A 24,560-nucleotide genomic window follows, 5' to 3' on the forward strand; every position below is an offset into this window, starting at 1 on the left:
AATTTATATGCATATAAAGTTTTGATGCATTGTAGATTGTGACAATTTTGGAAAAAAAAAAAAAAGGTTTGTTTGATCTCAATGTGTGTACAATTCTTATTAGATTAGAAAAAAGAGGAAGGATGCGTGTACATTAGACAAAGGCTTTTATTTTTTTTTTTTTAAAAAAGAATATATAATATGCAGGGTGTGGAGGGTGTGGAAAATAATGAGTATGATGGGAAAAATAAAAATAATAAATATGATAATAAGAAAAATAATATTAATAATAAAAGAACATATGCACTGAGTGAGTGTTTGTGGATAATATATATTATTATATTAATGATGGAGAGTTGTTGTTGGGTATACAAGTTATGTTTGATGAAAAAAAAAATTGAAAGTAAGATAATAGAATATATAAATAAAAGGAAGAGAAGTAAAGTTTTGGGTATTATAATTATATTAATGATGAATGTAATTTAATAAATAGAATGAAATTTAATTAGTGAAATAAATTATAGTTTAATTAAATTATGTTGTGTCCTTATAAACAAATTGAAAATAAAATTACAGTTTTATCTGAATTAAAAATTTATTAATTCTTCTAAAATAGGAATAGATTAAATTATATTTCATAATTAAAAATATTAATTTGAATACCTAAAATTTTAGGATTGTGAAACCTATCATTTTAAATAAATAATAATAGTTATTTCTCTTATGTTATGTTAGGTGAAGAATTGACTTTCTAGAATTACTTTTCTCCAAAGATTTTGAGAACTTTCTTTGAGGTAAGGAAAATTAATACAAATTTTGCAAAAGAAATTAATTTTTTTTTTGTATATGTTGTTTGAAATGTATAATTTTTATTTTTTACTTTTAAGTATGGACCAAATATATTTTTGTATGGAAAAATGTGTTATAACATTTATTTTGTTTATAACGAAACCCTTGGAGATATTTTGTTTTTGTAAGTTGGAATAAATAAAATAAAAAATTTGACTCTAGTTTATTTGAGTCTTGTCAATATGATATAATAATTGATTTTTTGGTCATTGTCAACGGGATATAATAGTTAACATTTACATTTTCGTGGTCGGAAATGTAATTTATTTGGATCCTACCATTGAGATTTGATTAGAGGTTACTGGTAATAGAAATGTTTGATTCTATCCACCTTAAAATAAACAATTGAAGTTAGTCACCTATTTGTAAAGTTCCACTTAAATAAACACTATTTGTTATTTGATAATCAGAGTGAAAATAATGAAAATGTATTTGATTTGAAATAGATATGAAATGATTTTGATATATATGAAAATGTTTGGTTGAACAATTCAAATATATTATCATATTTAATTCAAAAGTTTTATAAATAGAGTACATATTATATCTCTTGTTTGTAAGTATAATTAAAAATATTTGATCCATGAAGTTGTATTAATGTTCCTTATTCAGCTTTGATCTTATTCCTATTTATTGATAATTTTTCAGGTACCCTTAATTCAGACAAGGAGTAACGATTATGAAGAGAATTTGACTTGTTAGGACTTTTGTTAAAACTCTTTTTTTTTTTACATTGTTTAGATATTACAATTTATTTCCTGTTTGAATTATTTTAGTTTGGAGTTACTTGGACAACAATACTATGGTTGATTTAGAAGTTGAAATTTAAAGGTTTTAGAATATTTTTTTGTAATTTCGTAATTGGAAATTTCCGGTTATAGGATGAATATTTATGTTGTTTTCACTTTAATCCTTTGGGTTTGAAGTATGAAATGACCATCATACCTTTGGAGTGGCTTTTGGGACGTGACAATAGACCTAGCAAGGGTGCGGAGGAATAGGACATGGATATGGATAAACAGAAAATATGCCTTCTTTATTGACCCTTCTTTTATTCATATAAAGTGAAACACATATAAGTAACCCATTAGGTGGTTGGTTCTACTAAAAAACCCTCCCACTACAACAAATTTATTGAGCATACAAGGCTAGCAAGTATGCTATCTTATTTGGTCACACTGCAACAGATATATTGAGCATACAGGGCTAGCAAGTATGCTTTCTAGGCCTGATTACCAGAAGACAGGGGTTGCTTTAGATCCTGATTGTTGAAGTACAAGATGTTGGTTTTACCAGAGCTTGAAGTGGCAGAAAATGGAGAAAACCCAGTGTACTTCATATCTTTCTTTGCTAAGCAGATGTTGGCAATGCTATCGAATAGTGGATTTTTCTTCACAAAAGGTTGAGCTGCATATTCCTCCATTGCCATCCACTGAACAGGAAAAACAACAGAATCATGTTATGATTTTGAGTCAGATTCTTGAGAATCTGTGAGGATGGTAAGATGGGTGTAAGCCATTTTTCTTGCCATGCCAAACAGGGTTGAAAGCAGGGGGCTGAGACAGGTTTATATCCCCTGCTACCAATTGCCAATGAAGACGAGGAATTCATTCTTTTCATGATTCTAGTTTGGCTCTCATCTGACTTGGGTGACTATTTTCCCCAGAAAGTGAATGAAACCTAAAGTAAAATAATCTTCATAATCTATTCTTCTGAACCAGCAATTACCTGGGCTGCCTCAAGTTCTTCTTCTTGTTTCTGAATCTCAGTTGACAGTGGTTGCAACATACAGACAAAAAACAAATCCGACTTGGTAAAGAATGCCTTATGGCTTTGCCTGTATTTAAACAAATGACCATTCAAGAAAATTTCAGGTTGCAGGAATGTGAGAGGAAAAGCCAAATAATATTGAGAGCTAGGACTGTGAGAACTCAGCTGCTGCACATGTGAAGGAAAACTCTTACCTGAATGCTAAAATTTCCACAAATTCTGTCTTAATCTGAAGAAAAATAAACCAATGATTTAGGTCTAAAAGGTTGATTAAAAACCTGAAAGAATGTACAAGTCTTACTTAAGTGAGTGTGAAATCTGCAGATTTATCACTTACCCCGGTCTCTTCTTCGACTTCTCGAATTGCAGCTGTGCAGATATCCTCACCCTAATGATAGAAAAATGAATTCAGAGTGAAGAGGCTAACCTAATAATCTTTCAATTCAAGCAATTTGTACAGGTACATACCTCATTAACAACCCCAGTAGGGAGCTTCCACACACCAGTGCCCTTGAATCTGCCACTATTTTCCTGAACCACCAGGACCTACCAAATGAAATAAAACTTCAAATCAGAAATCAGAACTGCTAAGCCATCAAGTTGGAGAAAACCCAGAACGTTTAGCTGTTAGAGTTGGGTTTGGGTGCCCCAAGTGGGCTGATCCGACCCGACCCAATTTTTGAGAGTTTTAAAACTATCCAAAAACTGTCATTATTAAAAATAAATAAATAAAAAATTTATTTATTTATTTTTTTCTTTCTCTAGTGAAATCTCTCAATGAGAATTTTCTCCTAGAAACCAGAGAGATATATTTTGACTTCTCTTTCTTTGAAAATCACAAAGAGAAAAATTATGTTTTCTTCTGTCTTTAGAAATAAAAAGAGTAAGAATATAATTCTTTTAAAGAAATAAAAGGCCCTCTCTTGAAGTTATTCCAGTTTTCTCCGTAAAATGAGAAACTAATTATTCTCGTTATCCATTCATGACTTGAGGCGACAAATTTGACTAGTAAAACAACCAAACATTTTAGAAAGTAACCAAGCCTTATTTTTCATTGTTAGCAAAAGATGAAGAAGGGATACCTCTCTTTTACTATTGATGACAAAAGCACCGATGCCTACTCGATGTGAAGCGTTTGCAGGTAGAGTATGAGCAGTCTTGGGAATCCAAAGTACAAGCATCAAGTAGTCTGGTTCAGCATGATGGTACCAAAAGCCCTCCTGCAAAATTTAGCAGAAAAGAATTGTGAAAAATGAATGAAATTACATTACAAATGGGTACTATGTACGTTTATAATTATGGTCAGTTCATCAGTAGCCACCATATGTTAGAAACATTCATTTACCTTAACTGCTGCTTCGACAAGATTGGCATGTTGAATTGGCAGTTTAATCCACACGCCCTTCGTCCCCTGAAAATATATATGTTACAGATTAGTACGTATATGCTCTGAGCTATGAAGCCTCTAGTTAGAATATGTACATCTATCCATCAATATATACATTCTTTTTATATCATAAAGCCTGGGCTTGTGGTCCTCCTTTGAGACGAATAATATGTGTTAGTTAAGCCATATTATGCATCCATTTCAATGGGAAGAGAAATTTGAGCGTAAGCAATCACCTTTTGCCTCCATTGTGATATTGAAGCTCTAAGCACATCACCAAAGACATTAGAATCCATGCGATTCTTTATTTCTATGCGAACTCCTCCATAGCTATCCTCGGTTCCAGTGAGTAGCTCGATTTGTTGGACATTATTTTCAGGCAACCTTTGCTCATCAACCATCATTGAAGTAGTTGAACCTGACATGATTCTGGTTAAGTGTGGGATCACAGCTCTAGCCTTGACACCTGAATGAACACAGGGTTGATCATTTTGTGTCATAGAAAAATGATAATAAGATAACAATGTAACCCAAAAAAAAAATGAATAAATAAATTCTAAAACGAATTCCGGGAATAGTGCAAAATGGATAGAGGATTCTCTCTGCTACCAAACAAGACTTCAACAAGAAAGAGACAAAGGAAGATATTTCCACCTAGTTTCGAGCTTGATAAAGCACTATGAAAAACCAAACAGACAAATGGAGGGACATAAATGTTAAGTTCCCATTTCTGTCTTCACCTTTTCCTGTCTTTTAAATTTCTAATCATTAGAAGCAAACCCGAGTTCTAATACTTGTATTTTAAAAAGTATAGTAAGACAGTTTTGATTCAAGTATAAACCGATCATACAGGATGGACCATCCTTACAGTAAAATAAAATAAAGAGAGCATGAGAGGGAGAATGAAGGATGAGGGAATACGTTTGGAGGAGGAGAGAGTAGTGCTAGTCTTACGAGCTGATGGGTGTGAAACAGTAGAAGAAGGTATACAGCTTTTAGTTGCAGAGAGGTTAGCTTAGAGGCTTCTGCTTCCAAAACGTAGCATGTGCTTTCCAAGCAACCGATCTTATGATTTTATGTTTTCACCCATCATCCTCGTATCTTTATATACACACTTGCCTTAGCGTGTGGGCTCGGCTGTTCGTTTCCTCAGAAATTGAGAGGGAAAACAACAGGAAATTAATGAGAATCTCACTTGTAGGAGAAGACCAATTATATTTATATATAATTAAATTTCATTCAATTATTTTTAAATAAATTTTTTTTTTTTTGAAATATTACAGAAATTTCAAGCATTCATTTGGAAAATCATAATGATGTCTCCATTTTGAGTTGTTCAACTTCACCCCTACTGGATTTAGTCATAATGCATTAATATTGTCAATTACGTGACACAAATGCTAACATTCTTTTCCGGGAAATTGTTTTCTGAAAAAAAAAAAAAGAAGACTTTTAACTTACTTGTAATTGAAGTTACTTGATTGAAAGTTCGAGGAAAAGAAAAGAAAATTATTTTTTATAAAAAGAAGAAGAAAAATTCTTCGTTACTTTTTATTGATTGAAAGTTTTTGGAAAAGAAAATAAAATTATTTTAAAAAAAAAGAAGGAAAAACTTTTAGGTTACTTTGAATTGGTAGAAAGTTTTCATTTTTCAAGAAATGAGAGACAACTTTTAGATTATCTTCCATTTTGGCTAAGTTAGGTTAAAAAATTATTAAGAAAAGAAAAGAAAAAAAAAATTCTTTTGTGTTTGTTTTTATTATAAAAAATGAGAAAGAAATTGAAATATAATTAAAATTGGTAAGAAATTTATATAATTTAAAATTATTTAATTTTAATTTTTGTATAAAATAGTTAAATAGATGAAAAAAGAGTTTAAAGTACTACATGAAAAAGAATTTATTGACTTTAATTTTTTTTTTAAAAATTTTCTTTCACTTTTTTATTTTATTTTATTTATTTTTCTCTATTTTCTTTCTTTCTTATTTTACTTCCAACTTCTGGAGAATCAAACATAATACAAGTTTGAGGAAAAGACAATAAAGATGAAAATCATAGAAGATAAAAAAAGTAAGAAAAAAAGGTGATATTCTTTTAGAGAAAATAAGAGAAGACTTTTAAATTATGCTTGATTCTCAAAAGGTCAAGGAAAGAAAATAAGGATGAAAATGATAAGAGAAGAAAAGCAATAAAATTTTATAAAATATTTGTTTTGTTTGAACTTGAATGAAAAGGTTGGAAGATAAAAAATTATTAAAAAATATATTTTTATGGAAAATAAGACCCTTATTTTTCATGGGCCACTTTTTACTTCATCTTTTCTCATGACATCTAAATATAAGAAAATCATTTTTTTAACATTTTTTTTAGATTATATTTGATTTAAAATATAAGAAAAAAATTTAATAAAAATAACTTTCTTATATTACAAAAAGATAAAGAAAAAATTTATGAAGGAAAAGATAAGAGAGAGTATTAAAAAAATTCTTTCATTTTCCTTTTGATAGAGGTGAAGAGAATTGAGGAAAGCACATTATTCCAAAAATAATTTTCTTTCCTTTGAACTTTTTTATGCCTGAGGAAAGTCTAAGGATGAATCTTTGAAAGTTGGGATTATTCACTTGAAAACGGGTTTGAAAATCTGATTCAAAAAACTGAAGGCTACCAAAAAGATGCACGTGGAGAAGAGTGTGCACCAAGGTGGCCATGCACACGTGGGGGCCCGGGTGCTGCTCTGTGGATGATGGTGGTTTAAATTCCTCGTCCAATGACATCATTTATCTCAATAGCATCTGTGTTTTGGCCGTCTGATCCTTCCGAATGAGACAAAAGTTCCTCATTTTCTGCAGTTTCATTGTATTGGATATCCCTCGAAGAGGACCCCAACAGAGAACCCACCCCATTGTCCATAGGGATGTTTCCAGTATTTGATTCTGATGATAAGCCACCTTTGGATGAAAACACCATGTCCTTTCCTTCCATCCCAATAGATTCAACCAAAGGAACTGATGAAAGATCAACTGAAATAGCAGTCAGACTAGAAATCTCATTACAAACTGCTCCCTTCGAATTGCATTTTGGTTCCAAAATCTTGCTGGAACGATGACTTAGTCACCGGTTTATTTTCAAGCACTGATTGCCCAAGATTCTTCAAGGTACCCATCATATTCTGCTCAACAGCACCAGACAACTTTCTTAAGTGAGGAGTTGATGGTCATCGGGGCTCCATGAAACAGGTTTCGGAATATGTCCGGAGTTGATCTCAAATGAAAAGTTGAATAGGAACATTGCTTTGAACTTCATCTTTCCATCATAAAGGCCTTAATCTGAGTCAGGCTTCCTAGTAAGCACAGCAGCTTGCTTTCCATATTCTTCATTACCTAGCTCCCTTTTAATCACCACAAACTCCTAGCACATTGTCTTCATCAGTTTAGTCATGGCATTCCACATCTCAACATCGTCAACAAGCTTCTGGCAAGCTGGGATAGCCGACCACACAAAGAAACTACCAGGTCGCAACATACGGTTCAACTTCCGAGAGAATTTTACTACTGTTTGTGCTCATAGCAGCAAAATACCCAGGATTCCTCTCTCTAAACTTAATTAGCAGCAGTGCTGTAATGCAAGAGAACCAAAGGAATTAATCTTTTCAGTTTGTTTGACCGTTTGATGGCTCTAAACCTTCTCTGAGTTCATTTGGTTTTTTCCATATTCAGACTAGGAAAGCAATGAATTATTCTCAACACTCCACATGACAGAAATTTGAAGCTTCATTCATATCGGGTTGGGTACCATTTGTTGCTTGTCCTTGAGTAGTTGGGGCACAGGAAGAATGGAGTGGTTAAGGAGTAGGATTCATCTTCAGCTGTTTGGAACAACTACACTGCATGTGTTTCTCACACCAGGTTAGCAAGGACTCTTTAAACCAACAAACATCCAGCGAAACGAGGTCATTTCCAGGTAAAACCCATTGGTCTGTGGTTCAGAAAACTTGATCCTGAGCGACGCTGCACTTTTTCCCATGTCTTCCGCATGTTCAGAGAAATGATAAACTGCATTCCATTGCTCCTTTGCATTTTCCAGTGTCTTGATAAAGTTCTTAAGGAGCTCATATGAGTTGTCCTTCGAATTCTTCTGCTTCAGACTTTCAAACAATGACAGATTGTAAAGGTATTATCCTGACGCATGGTTCTAAATTCTCTTCTAGTTGTTTCCTGGCATCAAGAAGCACTTCATCACCATACTTGGCCATGTAGAAGTATATTTTCTCCCTTTTGGGTTGCAGAGACATGTTAAAGACTAGGGCATGACGGCAGTGACACTACTTGAGTCATGATTGATGATAAGATGCTGCAAATATGGTCCAAAAATTGCTAAATCTAGCAGCCTTGCAGCCATCAAATGGACATCTGGAGTCATCTGATATTGAAGAGGCATCCCACAGTTGCACATCATGGGAACTTGATGAGAGCACCAGCTATGTGTCATCGGAAAGATGGGAGTGGACTAGTGTCAAAGGATACTGGTGGCTTGTGACTCTTTAGTAGAGTACTGCATCATCCTGGCAAGTTCACTTGGGCCTGAATCTTTCTTATTTGATTGTATAACCCAACCACGTCCTTATTGACCTTAAGTTCCAGATATCATTGAACTACCCAACAGGCTGTCTTCCAGAACTTATTCTTCTTGGTCACAAACAAGGAGTCTTGGAACCTCTGTAATCTAGTCAGTCAATTCAGAGCAAGTAGCTTGTTTGCTCACCTTCTGTTGGCTTTACCTATAAACAAATAACCAACTTCAAGTTTGGCCATGGAAGGGATGTTCGAGGAGCATGTAACCAAGGTGGCTACGCATGGCCATGCGAAATTTGGGCAGGAGGTAGGACAGGTGCTGGGAGTGATGCAATTCTAACCGTGGGACAAGGACGGTTTTGAACTGGGCCAGGATGTGCCAATTCAAGAGTGGGTTTTCTGTATTGGAACTTACTGTTGGTTCCTACTGCATGTCAATAGGCCTGCTTCTCCTTGAGGAGGTGGGCTGATCTCCCGGGATTTGGCTGCATTTAGCATGAGACGCAGCTTCTTTCCCTTGTGAACTTCAATCAAAAGCTTGCACTGTGAAATACAAATTGCCACCATATCTATATATCAAGGAGTCTTCATATTCTATGCAATAGTCTCTCACAAAGACTGGCCTTTCCATCATGCAAGAATAAGTCATCATTCTACTGAATCAAGTCAGCATGCCAAGTGTTATCACCTGGGCTCATTAATGAAACAAACCCAGATATTCTGCATTCCATGAGCCTTGACTTATGTGAAGCCTATCCGAGAGATTATCCGTGCATACATCTTCTAGACGCCATCTTATAACTAGGCCTTGTAAACAGAATTTGGTGCGTGACATATGCACAGGATCAAGAAAGTCAACATTCTGACCACCTTGAAGACTTACAAATACTGTGACCATAGTGCACGAGGAAAACCACCCATGCCCACCGAGGAAGATTCATAGTCTGCAGTACCCCATTCTACATGGTTGCCTCACCCATATCCAGCATCGAGTAGAGATTTCCTCATCCTCAATTGTACTCCTCCATTGCATCTCTAGGCGTTTCAGTGTGGTCCATACGGCTTACAGACATCCAGAAATTTCTAACGGTATGTAAGGTGGCTCATATGGGGCTCTCTCAAAAGCACCTCAATCAAAATGGTCAACCCAAATGAGGTACTCAACACCACGAACTTACCAGAAACATGGGAATAAGAAGAAGAAAAAAACAGGACAAGAACGGAAGAAATAGCAAAAGGAAATCAAGTAAAAAATGAATGTAGAAAGCCTCATTTCAGGTGACATCCATGGGCAAAGAACAGGTGGGATTAACAAAGAACACAAGCATGATTCTTATATGTCAAGTCCAAGGATGAAGCCATGCATCAACTACATACAGGAGGAGTCAAGGAAACCGAGATAAAATCAAACAGAGCATGTATGCAAACAAATAGATTCAGCAAAACAGACCAATAATCCTTAATGTCCAAACGAATCAATAAAATAACACCTTAGAATCTGCAGAAAAATGTAAAAGAATAAAGTGAAAATGAGGAAATGTGAAGTTCATAGAGACCTTACCTAGGAAGCGTCCTCTCGAGCAAGATTTTTGTCTAGCTTCCCCGCACTACCTAAGTCTGCTCCAACTCTCTTTTGTCACAGCTTTTCTTGCTTTCTCTTATCCTTATCTCAAACTAACGTTCCCTGCTCTAGCTTTCCTCTACGGTAACAATTTATGTGTCTTCCAGCACTCTTTTCTTCCTCCTTCGATCAGCTTATTCTTCCTGAAAACAGCTTTGGCTTCTCTCCAAAAACTCTCTCAAACCGCTCACGCCTCTGCTCTCTAAATTTCCCTCTTCTCAGTTTTCTTCCTCTGCTCTGCCTAGATCCTCCTCTCTGGACAAACCTCATCGCTAAAAGTACCTCCCTTTTCTCTGTACTCTTTTTTTTTTCTCACCCTTTTCTCTCTACTCCTCTTTTTTTCTCACAGTCCAAAATGAGAATCCCCCATTCTCTCTCTAGCTCTTCTCATAGCCTCAAATCAGAATCCACTCCTCTGCCGAAAAAAACAAAAAAACCTCTCACCTAGAAATCCTAACCACCACACCATGCCAAGACAATACTGTCCCTTGCTACGTGTCTCTTGCAGCCCACTTCCCAACAGAGATTCCCCCTCAGGACCTTACCTTTCCCAATAAAAAATAAAAAAAAAAGGGGAAAAAGGCTCTTGGCCAAAAAACAAACAGAGGAAGGGACGCTCAGGACGACGACACGCATCCTCATCCCTACCAAGCTGCTCAAAAGAACTTTAAAGCTTTAAAAACACTGGAACTTTAAAAAAACTGATCCTAAGATACCTCCAATAATCGTGTTCGACCCAAAATAGTTCTCTAATGGTCTCTAAAATATAACTTAAATATCAATAATGAGCTGAATAGACACAAACCATTAAGAGACGATAAAAAATTAAGAATAAAGATTTTAAACATGCTCTAAAAAAAGCAGGATGAGAGGAAAAATAATAATAAGAATGTGTGTGATAAAGACAAAATTAAGGTCTGCAATTTTTTATAAAAAAGTAACTAAAACATGGATAAAGTGTATTCCTAAATTTTTTTTTCCCTGATTTTTGTTTTTATATAAACAACTAAAGAAAAAAAAATTTAATTCCTTAATTTCTTATTTCTGTATTTTTTTTTTCTTTCAAAATTTATAAGAATCAAGCATATTCTTTGAATTTGCCCAAACTAAAGCCAAGCTCCACTCTCTTCAAATTCGAATCATAGTTGGAGTTTCACTAACTTCTAGACATCAATTCAAGCCTTGGATTATGGTTTCAATTAATACTTTACAATTATTTCCAAAGTAACTAACCCCACTTAAACAACAACCTCAAATCTTATAAAATGGACATTTTTTACAAATATATATATATAAAATGGATATTTTATGTGTAATAAAGGCAAAAATGGTTGTAACTTGGAGCCTTGTGATTGCAGTTGGAAGATCGAGAGGATGAGCCAAATAAAAGCATATAGTATTTATTAAATTAATAAAAATAATTAAAAAAAAATCTATTCAATAAAGCTATCAATTTAAAATAAAAGTTAATAAGACATGTTAAAAGTTGCCAAGTGTGACTAATCTTTCATAAGTGTACACTCAGAGAAAGTGAGTTGGGAATTGGGTATTAGTCAATTTTAATAAATTTTATATGGCAAGATAAGTAATAATAAAGAAAATAAAAGTTAAAAGTGAGTAATGAAAAAAAAATGCCAAGAATGTTTTACAATGGGTTGCTGCAATTCCAACATATGTCCATTATCCTCGACCTCCAAAATCAGATCCAAGATTTAATTAATTTTCCTACTTTTAGAATTCATTTGATAATAATTCTAAAAAATGTTTATAACATTTTTAACACTTAAATTTTTTTTATCTTTTAAGTGATATAAAGACTAAAAACATTTCTTGAAATCACTACCAAACACATTCTTAATCACATTTCCACTCATATTTTGGTAAGTTATACTCCTTTTTTTTTTTTTTCCCAATCAATTTTTATCTAAGTTTTTTTTTAACAAAAAAAAAATTAAGATTATTTTGGATGAGTGTAGGGTGCCTTAAAAACAAAAGAAGTGCATTAGAATGTGATGTACCTATTCTACCTTACATAATAAAGTCTTAAGGAATCTTTAATATATGAATACCCTTACGAAGTTTTCTTAATCTTAAATTTTCTTAAGTATTCCTTTATTTTTTTTAAATTTTTATTTGCTTATTTTTTGAAGGGTTTTGAGGAGAATGGCTTGAATGAAAACTATTGAATTGTTTCATTTCAATATATAATTAATTAGTTAAAATGGATGAAATAATATGATATTTATGAATTTAACCTTTTTTATGTTTTTTTTTAAATAATTTATTTTTAATATAAATGTTTTTAATTATTTTAAATATTTATATATAAGTTTTTTAAAAAAATTGTTTTTATAAGAAAAGAATAAGCATATTTTTTTCAAAATATTATCAAAGCTCACTAAGTGCAGGGTCTTTTGCTCTCCTTTTGTTTCACCCATTCTCTGGTTCCATCTGTTGGTGAAGAGTTTGTAGAGAAGGGAAAGAGAGGAACCCTCAGATACAGAAAACTCACAAACCCACAAACATGTCGTTGGGTTATGCACAGAAGCTTTCCTACAAAGAAGACGTGGGCACTGTTGGAATGTCTGAGATTTTCGACCCACCCCATGTTTTGCAAGAAAAAGTAAGACCCATCTCTCTCTCTCGTTTGTCCTTTTTTCTTTGTGAAATTTGTTTTCCTTTTGGGCAGTTCTCATTTAAATATGCACACTCACACTCTCTTACCTTATGATTGCAAAACCCATGTGAATTACTTGGAATACATGTTTTGCTGGGCGGAAAAATCTGCTTTTTTGCTCTTTGTCGAACTATTTTTGGTGGGTTAGGGGTGTTTCTTTCTGTGGGTGGTGTATAAACGTTCTTGGGTAAAAGGAATTGAAAGGCGGGTCTTCTATGAAGGCTGATGATCTTGTCATTCATAAAGTGAATTTTATGAAGTTAGTGTGTTGATTTTGGTTAGGGATTAGGGTTAAAGGAAGTGAGTAATGTGAATGTTCTTTTATGTTGGGGTTCATAAACTTGGGACAAGGCAAAGAATATGGAGCGCAACAATGCTGGCGGTGGAGATAATGGTTGGAACATAGAGAAAAAAAATATGTTTAAGGGGTCTACCTTTATAGTTTTATGAAGCCCACAAAACATAGTTGGCCTAGTTCTAAATGCGTGTGTATTGAGGGATAATAAGAATATGTTTAGGAGTGATTCTAGGAACTTTCTAGCACTTGAAATTTTTTATCAAAGAGAGTTTTTTTCAAGTGCTAAAAATGCTAGAAACATGTCCTATAATCACTGCCAAGCAAGCTCTAACTATTCCAGTGGATTTCTTTTGGATGTTTGCCATAAATTAAGGTAATTTCATATGAGAATTTTATCAAAAGAGTGTCTATTGAGGTATTCTACACCATGCTGATGAGAGGGAGCAATTCATTTGTTTTCCTGGTGAGCATAGCTGTCCATGCTATCTAATTGACTTCCTACATTGTTTTAATGGCATGGCTAAGCACAGTGGAGATTTGCTTGGTTTATTCATTTTGAAGAAGTGTTAAGGTCTTCATCATTGGTTCTGCTTAAGGCAGTCTTAGTCAGCATAATCTGGTCCTTTTTTCTCTGATCTCAATAGGAATACACTCTGTGGAGCATGGATTTTACCAAACAAATCGTGTGATTCACAAAACATTTGAATGAGGAGTTACCTCTATTAGTAGGGGTGGAAGGAGTTTGAAGTTGGCTCTTCACCCTATAGTTGTGGTTTATGAAATTAATGATAAATGTACATCATCTTTGATGAGAGTGTTGGTTTAGATTTTCATTGCAGATTAGTCATAGTTTTTTGCTTTTCCATTTGATTATTTAAAATTGTAAATGCATGGTGGTTGAAATGATCAGTGGTCGTCATGTCTTGTAAATAATTGCTTATTATTTTGAATCAATTGCAAACTTTAAATTATATCAATTTATTAGTGCAAGGAATTTTCTCAAGGCTGAGAAGCACTGATACATTGAGCATATATCAATTGAACATATGGAATATATGTTTATCAAAATATCTGCTTTGGGTTCTTTTGAATTTTGGGAGTCTTGTTTTTGTAGGGCTGAGATTTTAAGATCTTGACACAATTCTTTCTGTTGAAAATTGAAATATTGAAGCCAGAATGCTGAATGAATAAGAGTATCTACATGGCTATCACACATATTGGGCATCATATTACAGCAATTCATTATTTTCATGAGTTTTAGGTGGTTTAGATATTGGTGGTGTCTTAAAGTAAGAAAATGGGTTGTGTTTATTGATCTGTGTAGAGCTTGCACGTGATAACTTATCAACATGCATATCAGACATGTTGGAACGAAGTTGGCCACTTTTGCCAAGACTTCAGCGATTGACTTGAGCAAAAAACAGGTAATTGCAGGGGTAATGCACTATCTTAATCTGCAAATTCCTCCATATGTTCAAGTTGATCTTTTCCATATCAGTCTTACTCAGTTCTCCAGGATGTTGGGTTATTTTGCTAACTTCTATCCTTGTTTTTTAATATAGTGATCAATATAAAACGTGTTTGTTAATATGCAGCCACTTACTGGTTGGCCCAACCTTTTTATCATCAAGGTACAAAGATTGGTGGCATTTGATGAATCATACACCCTATATTTGACCTTTTTTCTGAGGAAAATATTTTTTTTTATTAATATAAAATTGTTAATTTATCGTTTTATTACTTTACAAACTCAGAGATATTTCCATTGCCATATAATTCCCAAACACTTAACCATGCTTGAGAGGCAGGATCACCACCTGTTTTAGTATAGGAAAATAATTTTTTCTATTAATATCCTTTTCAATATACTTCCATTTTCCACCATGTTGCGTGACTTGAACCATATTAACCCAAAATTTGACTGAATTTTTTAATACCTGCTTGAGATTCTGGCATTTCATTTGCGATTCAGAGAGTAGATATATGAAATGGACCCTCAGGGTAGCTAGTGTTCATGGACAGAAAGCTCCAGTGCTAATGGTGTTGTGGAAAAGGTCTTACATATCTTATCTGGTTATTAGTATAGGTGTTTTCTTCTTTGAAAGTCTTCATTACATGGTTCCTAACTGTTTATCATCTGATTATAATATTATCCATTTTCTATCTTCTTCCTTGATGGAGAACCTTAATTAATTTTGATTTTAATCCTCCTGTTGCATTTGCAATATAGGTGTCCTTCTCAGATAGGCCTAATCTAAAAACAGCTGTTTTACAAAAGCAACCCTTTGTGCTGAAAAGGCATTTTCATTTATATAAATAGTGCAATAGATGGTGTTGGGTTTACAAATTTTTCTTACTGTTTAGATGTTTAGTTGCAAGGCCGGGGTTTATATATTTGTTACCTTTGATACTATGCACTCATTGTGCAGACACTGATGCTATCCACCATTGCAAGTCCTCATTAGACGCACTGAAATGCTAATATACAGAATAATTTTCTGATGTTATCCATTCATTTTTAGACATTGTCTCATGAATTGATATTTTCTGGCTGTTTTAAAAGAAGTCTATGAGCTTAGATAATAATGGTAAGAGATGACATGTTGATAATCAAATTTAAGTTTAGGTGATTACAGAAATGGGAATTAGATGGCAGGTTGGACAACTCCTCATCAAAGTTGCTAGTTGTTTTGTCTTAATATTGTCGAACTACCAATTTTCCTAAAAGTTTAAGTTTGTAGGTTTTGAGTCCACAATCTATATCATGTTCTTTAACATCCTTCTTCATGTGGAGAGAAATACAACCTTGTAGGTAAACAAAAACCCCTTTGGGCTCAATAGATTTGGGAAATAAATATTATATGATGAGGCTTGAACATGTGACCTCCTATCAGATGAGGCTTTGATATCATGTTAAACTACCAATTTTCATAAAAGCTTAATGTTTATAGAATTTGGGTCCATAACACATATCATGATCTTTTAGCATTTCTGTTCTTCTTTCCTAACTTTTTTTTCCTTCCCCTTTTCTCGATTTACCGGGGAAATGGTTAGACCTAGACCATTTAAAATGGTCCTGACGCTGAATTTTAGTGATGGTTGTGGGTGTAAGTTCCCACTTCCCAGTCAACTTTCAGGTGAGAATTTGGGTTGTTCACATTTCCCACTTGCCCTTAAGTTTTTCTTCTCTATTTATTTCGAGGATAGTAGCAAGCTAATTAAGAGTAACAAGGATCATTAATTGTGATAGTATGAGAGGTTTTTACTTGAGAAGTTGGCCACAGTCTACATCAACATACTAATGAATGTTATTTACTTGTATTTTTAGTTCAAAATGAGAGTATAAAAAATTTCCCTCATTACTATATATGATCCCAATATTTCGCCTTGTAAATGAGCAGTTTGCCTCTTAAGTTTGACAAAAAAAATCAAGTTTAAACTGATGAACCAGTGGTCACGTCTTGCCCATGAAACCAAAGTTAAAATTGACTGGTCGTGAACTTTGAACTGTGCAGGTAGTTACAGACAACATCAACCGTGACAAGGATGTTGTGGTTCAGAAGCTTAGGAACACAACTGTAGAAGATGAAAGCTGTGGGTAGGTTTTAGTTGTTGAGAGAGAGAGAAGACTTTAGCCCCCAAAAAAGAAACTACCGTTTATGCCATTGCAACCAACATTGTTTGGTACAGTGGCCTTTTGGCTTGCTCTGGACTATCAGAAGTCAATGGCAACTTGGCAAGAAAGCATGCGGATGTGAATGATACTGAAAAGCCTTTGAAGAAATTGAAAATGCTAGGGTACATATACATTTGCTCCTTTTTTGGCATAGAAATTTGGGAAATCATCCGCACAAGGGGAAATTTGACAGGGAAGTGTAGATAACATAGTTAGAAGTTAGAAGTGCATATATAGTATATATGGGCTCAGTGAATTTTGTATGCAAACACTTGGTCTCCTTTACTTAAATGTGAATATGGAATGGGGAGAGAGCATGTTTTTGCCACAACCCTTTTTGTCTGTAAATGTTTAGACAATTGTAAAGATCATCTTGGAGGAAACAAGGTTCTATGGATTATGTTTCCAGCTCTTGATTTTTCTCATTTTTATGTTTTCATACATACAAATTCGAGTGAAACCCTTAGGCTATGTTTGGTTCCCGGAAAATGCTAAGGAAAGGAAAAAAAATCATGTGGAAAATTATTTTCTTTAGTTTGGGTGACATAGAAAATATGATGGAAAAAAAAATATAAAGGAAAATATTAAAGAAAATATCATAATATTTTCCCTACTATTTTCCTTAAAAAATAATAAGGAAAATAAGAGAAAAAGAGAAGGGAAAAGTTGGGGGAAATTTTATCGGGCTCGTGTTATTGTCTTCACCAAGCATCTCCTCCCTCTCCCCCACCTCCCTGGTTAGCTCCTCCATCATGGCCTTCAGCTTCGCCTCGGACCGCTCCAACTCCGCCACCTTAGCCCTCAGGTAGGCGATCTCCTCTATAGCAGCGTGGATTTGGTCCACCATACGCTTCTCCTCCCTGCGCCAGGCTTCGCGATGGTCGGCAAAGATTTCAACAACTCTAGCGTTGGCTTTGGAGTCCTCATTTCGGCGGGACTTGAGGCGACAAAGCTCTTACTCAGCTTAAAGCAGCGTGAGATGGAGGGTTGAGAGCTGGGAGATTGAGGAGGAGGATGGGAGGAGGGCCAAGAAGAGGGAGAAGCTGATGCCAAGGTAGGAGGAGAGCAACTTCCCATGTGGGTGTAGACCCACTGATGATTCTGACTCTGATGCCCTTACTTCTTCTTCCACCTTCTCCTCCATCACCATTGCTGAGTGGAGCTCAGTATGATTCATGAGACCATGTGAGGCCTACAACTTACGTGTTTAATATTTATTATTTTGATATTGTTTGGTGATTGAGAAAATGAGTGAAGTCTCTGTTTGTCCTATTCTTTAAAAATAGAAATTCATTAATGGCATCTTGTGGATTAATGCAACAGTGAGGGCTTAATAGATGTATATTCTTTTAGCAAGGTGTATAGAGGTCCTACAGAAAGTGTATAAATGTAGTGTTAATTTGCAGTACAAGAGCATAAATGCAGTGTTAATTTGTTGGAAATTTGGTTGTTTGCGTGTGATTTATAGGATTATTGAATTTGGTTTATCTAAGCATTGATTTTCACATAAATTCCTGTGAGTAAGGAGCAATGTTTTGAGTTAGGATGTGTGTTGGTTATATGTTTCTGCAATAGTTTTGCAAAATTGATTTTTAGAAAATAAGAATACAAAATTTATTTTATTATTCAACAAATTGATAACCATCTAAGATAAATTGTTGATTTTGTTTTTCTTCCATTTTTCCTCGACTTCTTTTTTTGTTAACCAAAAGAAAATGAATTTCTTCCCCCCCCCCCCTTGAATTTTCCATAGATAACCGAATAAGTGAAAAAATTTATATTTATTTTCTTAACTTTTTCTTTATTTTCATTTTTCCTCCTAATTTTCTTTCTCTCGCTTTTTTCGGAACCAAACATAGCCTGAGGGAAAAAAATATATGGTGGGAATCAGGAACTTGCTTTTTCTTTTAGAATCTGCACTTGACTATAGATTTGGCATTTCAGAAAAGCCATAAAAGCCATAAAAGGACATACTGCTGCCTGGACTCTTTAAGGAAATCCCATTTTCCAGCCCCTTGTAGCCTTGTAGACGGGACCCTTCAAGGTCTTTGGAGGCTAAGTTGGTGGGTATGACAATGAGGTTCTATGAATTCAGTCTAGGGATGTTTCCGCGGCTCTAACGCGGAGTGGGAGTCAGCCATTGACTGGTTCTAATGGGGAAAGGACAGTGAAGTTGCAACTGTTGAATGTTGGGTGGGAACAGTAGGTCAAATGTGGCATCTGACAAAGCAGATGGTAGGAAGAATTTTGGGACAAAATGGCCTTTTTTTTTGGCAAATAATATTAAATACGAGTAAACATTTGTTTGTTAGCCCTTTGTGGTCATGCAGATGCCATGGTGGTATTTTTTTTCTTCTTTAAAGTAAAATATTTTCAAAATGCGGTTTCATAAGGGACTGAAACTTCTAAATTCGGTTTTTGAATTGGAATTGATGTTGGTTCTTGTAAATGTACTTTTAGCTTAATTAAAATAAAAAGTGAAAAACATCAGGTGGCTCCACATGACATCAAGAGGACTATTTTGATAATAAGCTTGAAAGGATTCCTATATATAATAATTTTTTTTGTCATAAACATCATTTTGGTTCCACACTCTTAAGTAGGAAAGCAAGATAAGGCAACTGATAGATTAAATCACAATTTTTAAGTGGGATTTTGGACCAAAAATCTCAGCTTAAGAATGGAAAATTTTGTAATTTGGGGTTTCAATATCATAAGACTTGCAGCAGATTTGGTAATTTAGACAGATAAATTCTCAATTTTGGGTTGGGGAAAGAGTTTAGTTTGGACTCATTTCTATGTAGTTTTTATCTATCTATAATGGAAGAGAATATAACAGATATACCCAATGTGTACCAACTATTCTACAAGAATAACCAATATATATTAGATATAATGGGCCCACAAGAAGGGATTTTACCCTCTGATTTGTGATCATAGGATAGGAGGAACAAACCACCATAGATCAGTGAGTGCCTTCCTATGCTAATTTTCTTCACCCCACAAAAATATTCAAGTCTTCTAAGTCTTCTAAGTCTTCTATGTATTGAAGCTTCTTCTCACCTTCCTCATGGAAATAGATATATCAAAAAGGAAAAATAAAATAGGAAAAAAGGAGATGGAGGAGGAGGGAGGGAGAGAGGGAGGGGGGTTTTAGAATTGTTGCAGAGCAAAAATGGCAGATGGTGCTGTGAACTTCTTACTAGAGAAACTAACAACCATCCTAGTGCAAAAAGCCTCATTACTGGGAGAAGCACAAGGTGAAATTGATGAGATTAAGCTTGAATTAGAGAGCATGAGATCCTTCTTAAGAGATGCAGAGAGAAGAAAGGAAAGGAGTGAATCAGTGGAAACATGGGTCAGGCAAGTGAGGGAAGTTGCATATGAAATTGAGGATATCGTTGATGAGTTCCTACATCACAAAGAAAGGTGTTGGCATGGGGATGGGCTCAAGGGTTTTGTCCAAGGTGTTGTCAACCTGCCCAAGGACATGACTGCAAGGCACCAAATCTCTTCAAAGCTGCAGAAGCTTAAGGCAAAGGTTCATGAAGTTTCAGAGAGAAGCAAGAGGTATGGTTTTGATGAGATCAATGAAGGAAGAAGACTAGGTGCAGCCTGTGACAGGTGGGGAGAATTACCCATCTTTGCTGATGAAGATGAGTTAGTAGGGATGGAAGAAAACACACAGAAAATGCTTGAATGGTTGGAAGAAGATGAACCACACAGGACCATTTTCTCCATTGTGGGAATGGGTGGTTTAGGCAAGACTACTCTGGTCACTAAAGTCTACGAAAAGGTTAAGCGAGACTTTGACTGTTGGGCATGGATATCAGTTTCCCAAACAAATGGAAGTGGGGAGCTATTAAGAAGCATGATCAAAGAGTTTCTTGAGATCAAGCAAGTGATGGTTCCAAGCAACTTGGGGTCAATGAACTACATGCGGCTTGTGCGAATGCTCATAGACTATTTGCATCCAAAAAGGTATGTTGTCGTCTTAGATGATGTATGGAGCATAGATCTTTGGAGTCAAATCAGAGGTGTCTTCCCTAATAATAGAAATGGAAGCAGAATTATCCTCACAACAAGGAATGAGAATGTAGCTGCCTCTGTAGGAATTGGAAACCAAATTCATCGCCTTCAGCCCCTCCAAGATACTGATGCTTGGGCTCTCTTCTGCAAGAAGGCCTTTTGGAATGACCTGGGTCGCAGTTGTCCCAAAGAACTGGAACCATTAGCTCGTGCCATCATGAAGAAATGCGAAGGCCTGCCGCTTGCGATAGTGGCTGTTGGAGGCCTCATGTGCTCCAGAAACAAGACAGTTGCGGAATGGAAGAAGGTTTATGAAAGCATCAACTGGCAACTGAGCCACAATCCCATGCTTGAACAAGTGAAGAGCATATTGTTGTTGAGTTTCAATGATTTACCCTTCTACCTAAAGCACTGTTTCTTATACTGCTGCATTTTCCCTGATGGTTATCCAATCAAGAGGAAGAAGCTGATCAGGCTTTGGGTGGCAGAAGGGTTCATCACAGAAAGAAAAGGTATGACAATGGAGGAGATAGCAGAGGAGTACCTTACAGAGCTGATTTTTCGAAGCATGGTCCAAGTTACAGAGACTAATGATGAAGGAAGGGTGAAGACATGCCGAGTACACGACCTCATGCGTGAACTGGCCATGACAACATCTGAGAAGGAGGATTTCTGCACTGCATCTGATGGCAGAGAAACAAGACTAGAAAGGAAGATCCACCGGTTATCAGTCTACAACAGAGGTGAAAACATCAGGTTGAGCGGGAGAATGTCACGTGGACTCCGCTCTTTCTTCGTCTTTGAGACTGATGTCTCCTCCCCATTCTCCCTGAATGAAGTGTTGGCCAAATTCAAACTACTGAGGGTCCTTGATTTGCAGGGAGTTTCCATTGAAACTGTGCCAAGCTCACTGCTTGGCCTATTCAATTTGAGGTACTTAAACCTGAGGGAGACAAAGGTGAGGGAGCTTCCTAAGCCTTTGGAAAGGCTCAAGAATCTACAGACCTTGGATGTCCGGAACACCAACATGGAGAGGCTTCCCAATGGAGTATCAAAGCTACTGAAACTACGACATCTGTACATGTATCACAACAATGAAGGGAGTTCCAGAACTCCCAGCCTTCTCAGAAGCATGCAGGCTCCTGCAGGAATATGGAATGCCCGGAGCTTGCAGACACTAGTATGCATCGAGGCAGAGGAGCAGCTTATCAAGCAAATCCAGAACCTGACTGAACTCAGAAGGTTGGAGATCACTAATTTGAGAGCAGTTGATGGGCCAAGACTCTGCGCTTCAGTTCAGAAGATGACAAGCCTTATCCGGCTAGGTGTAATGGCAGCCGATGGGGAAGAGCTTCAGCTGGCAGCTCTGTCTCTGCCCCCATTGGTTCTTCAAAAGCTAACACTGGTGGGACGACTAGATGGCCTACCTCACTGGCTTGGATCACTGGCAAACCTCACTCACTTGCATCTGGGCTTGTCTCACCTGCAACAAGAAATAATTTCTTCTCTCAATGCTCTGTACAACCTGGTTTTCCTTCAGCTCAAGAAGGCTTATGATGGGGAGGTCCTGGACTTCAGGATCGGATGGTTTCCCAGGCTCAACAAACTGAATTTGCTGGAGCTCAGGCGATTGGATAGTGTAAGAGTAGAGGAGGGTGCACTGCCAAGCATCCAGGAGCTGTATCTGATTCGATGCCCGGCCTTGAAGGTACTTCCTGAGGGGATTGAATATCTTACTGGTCTTCAGAAGTTGCACTTGGAGGAAATGCCAGAAGAGTTTGTACGAAGGCTGAGAAGTGATATTAGTGAAGATCAATCAAAGGTTCAACACATTCCTACAATCAATCATGTATTTATGGAAGATCAAAGTTGGGTAATTGAGACACTTTAATGGTTTAACTCTTCTTATATTTCTCTGAGAAACCTCTTCTGTTGATCACAGGCAGCAACCCACATGACCATTTCACTCTTCATTAATTACTAATTCAGAAATCTATTGATTTTTTGGCATGGCAGTATCAAAACATTTAACTTATGTTTGGTTTGGAAAATATTAAGAAAAGAAAAAAAAATTGTTAAAGAAAATGATATTTTCATATTCGATTTTATTAAGAAAATAAGAAAGAAAATCAAATATAATTTAAATTAGTGAGAAATTTATATTTAAATGATTTAATCTTCATATAAAAAGAGTTAAAATAAATCAAATGAGTTTAATATAACATATAAAATAATTTATTAAATTTAATTTTTTTTTTATTTTTTTTTTACTTTTCCTCTCTATTTTCTTTTCTTTTTAGATTTTCGAAAATCAAACATAGTCTTAGAGTTTTCATATTAATTTCTAAAGAAAAAGGTTTTTAGCATATATTTGTAGCGAACTTCTCTTTATGAATAAAGAAGTTTTAAAGTTATAGAAGTCCATTGAGTTCAAAGCAGATAATATTTACTTAAGGAGTAAATCATTATAAAATGATATCAAAACCTCTCATCAATCCTAGTTTATAATTCTATAAGATATTACAAAGACATTGTGTTTGTATGAGAGTAATTGTGATATCACGCATTGGTCAAGGAAACAAATTCTTAATATTATATATGTGACACTCCAAACTCAAAGATCAAGGATACTATGATCATTTTCACATGTCAAACCCAAGAGCTTAACACATGAATAACCTCGACTAATAAATTCATCGTGTAGCTACCTCAAATTGATGATCAAAACATAATTCAAAAGGTTATGTATCTCTAATCCCTTAATATTGCATATATGACACTTCAAACCCAAAGGTCAAGGGTACTACCATCATTTCACATGTCAAAGTTGTCAAACCCAAGAGCCTAACACATAAATGACCTTGACTAACAAATCCATCATGTAGCTAGTTGATAATTACCTCAAATTGACAATCAAAACATAATTCAAAAGTTTATAAATCTTTGATCCAAAATTAATTAAAATATCCAAACAATAAATTTGATGTGTAAGCGTTTTGTGTGTTAGAAATTCTGGGACAAGATTTTCATTGTGTTTCTCCTAACTCAATCTCTGAAAGAAAATTTTATGGGTGTTAAGCTAAAAATCATATTTTGAATGAAAAAAATTCTTTCAAAATGGGATGACTTAGTATAAGTTTTATCCCTACTTTAATATTCATCACACTTAAAGTATTACCTAAATTTTTTCTTTGTAAATTCAAGAAGAGACCAAGATCAAGTTTGGTATGAACTCCAAATATTCTCCAAAAAAAGAAAGTAGATAGGTTAAGTTTGAAAGTTTATTAATCAGAGAGTATTAACTCCATGTGAATTGTATTGATTATCTTATTCTGAGAGTGTTGGTGCATCCATGTGAATTGTATTGATTATCTTATTCTGAGAGTGTTGGTGCATCCATTATTGTTTATATTTTTTTGTTATTTGTGGATGAGATTGAAAGAAAATATGAGTTCTTAATATTTGAGAGGTATCATCTCAAAATGATTCTAAAAAAATACCTATTCACTCCTCCTAAACAATAGCACAATATTAAGAGAGAGTCAAATATATATATATATATATATATAGAGATATTAATATTTGTGGGTTTCACAGAAGGCGATGACAATTTTCTCTATACAAAATAGCAGAGTAGCCCATTTACCAATGCTAGTGGCTTCCAAGTAATGCAACCCAAAAGAATTGTTTAGAGATCTGGCAC

General features: G+C 35.1%; 2 protein-coding genes and 1 long non-coding RNA gene across 3 annotated transcripts; 2 read left to right on the forward strand and 1 right to left on the reverse strand.

Moving 5' to 3' along the window:
• Nucleotides 1–1,843: 1,843 nt before the first annotated feature.
• On the reverse strand, nucleotides 1,844–10,597 carry LOC100259630 (nudix hydrolase 2). Its single transcript, XM_019223768.2, has 9 exons — nucleotides 6,651–10,597; nucleotides 4,222–4,451; nucleotides 3,944–4,009; nucleotides 3,681–3,818; nucleotides 3,067–3,144; nucleotides 2,936–2,986; nucleotides 2,793–2,827; nucleotides 2,557–2,665; nucleotides 1,844–2,260 (listed from the first exon to the last, which is right to left on the reverse strand). The coding sequence occupies exons 1-9, from the start codon at nucleotides 6,760–6,762 to the stop codon at nucleotides 2,051–2,053; spliced, it is 1,029 nt and encodes a 342-aa protein (XP_019079313.1). The 5' UTR covers nucleotides 6,763–10,597; the 3' UTR covers nucleotides 1,844–2,050.
• Nucleotides 10,598–12,576: 1,979 nt separating this feature from the next.
• Nucleotides 12,577–17,239, forward strand: LOC104880928 (uncharacterized). The gene is made up of 3 exons (XR_787023.2): nucleotides 12,577–12,800; nucleotides 14,477–16,289; nucleotides 16,668–17,239. It is a non-coding gene; the product is annotated as an uncharacterized LOC104880928 (long non-coding RNA).
• Nucleotides 17,240–18,697: 1,458 nt separating this feature from the next.
• On the forward strand, nucleotides 18,698–22,756 carry LOC100854803 (disease resistance protein RPM1). Its single transcript, XM_003633285.4, has one exon. The coding sequence runs from the start codon at nucleotides 20,004–20,006 to the stop codon at nucleotides 22,746–22,748; it is 2,745 nt and encodes a 914-aa protein (XP_003633333.1). The 5' UTR covers nucleotides 18,698–20,003; the 3' UTR covers nucleotides 22,749–22,756.
• The last annotated feature ends 1,804 nt before the right edge of the window (nucleotides 22,757–24,560 follow it).

Source organism: Vitis vinifera, chromosome 12, assembly GCF_030704535.1.
Source record: "Vitis vinifera cultivar Pinot Noir 40024 chromosome 12, ASM3070453v1".
Taxonomy (NCBI): domain Eukaryota; kingdom Viridiplantae; phylum Streptophyta; class Magnoliopsida; order Vitales; family Vitaceae; genus Vitis; species Vitis vinifera.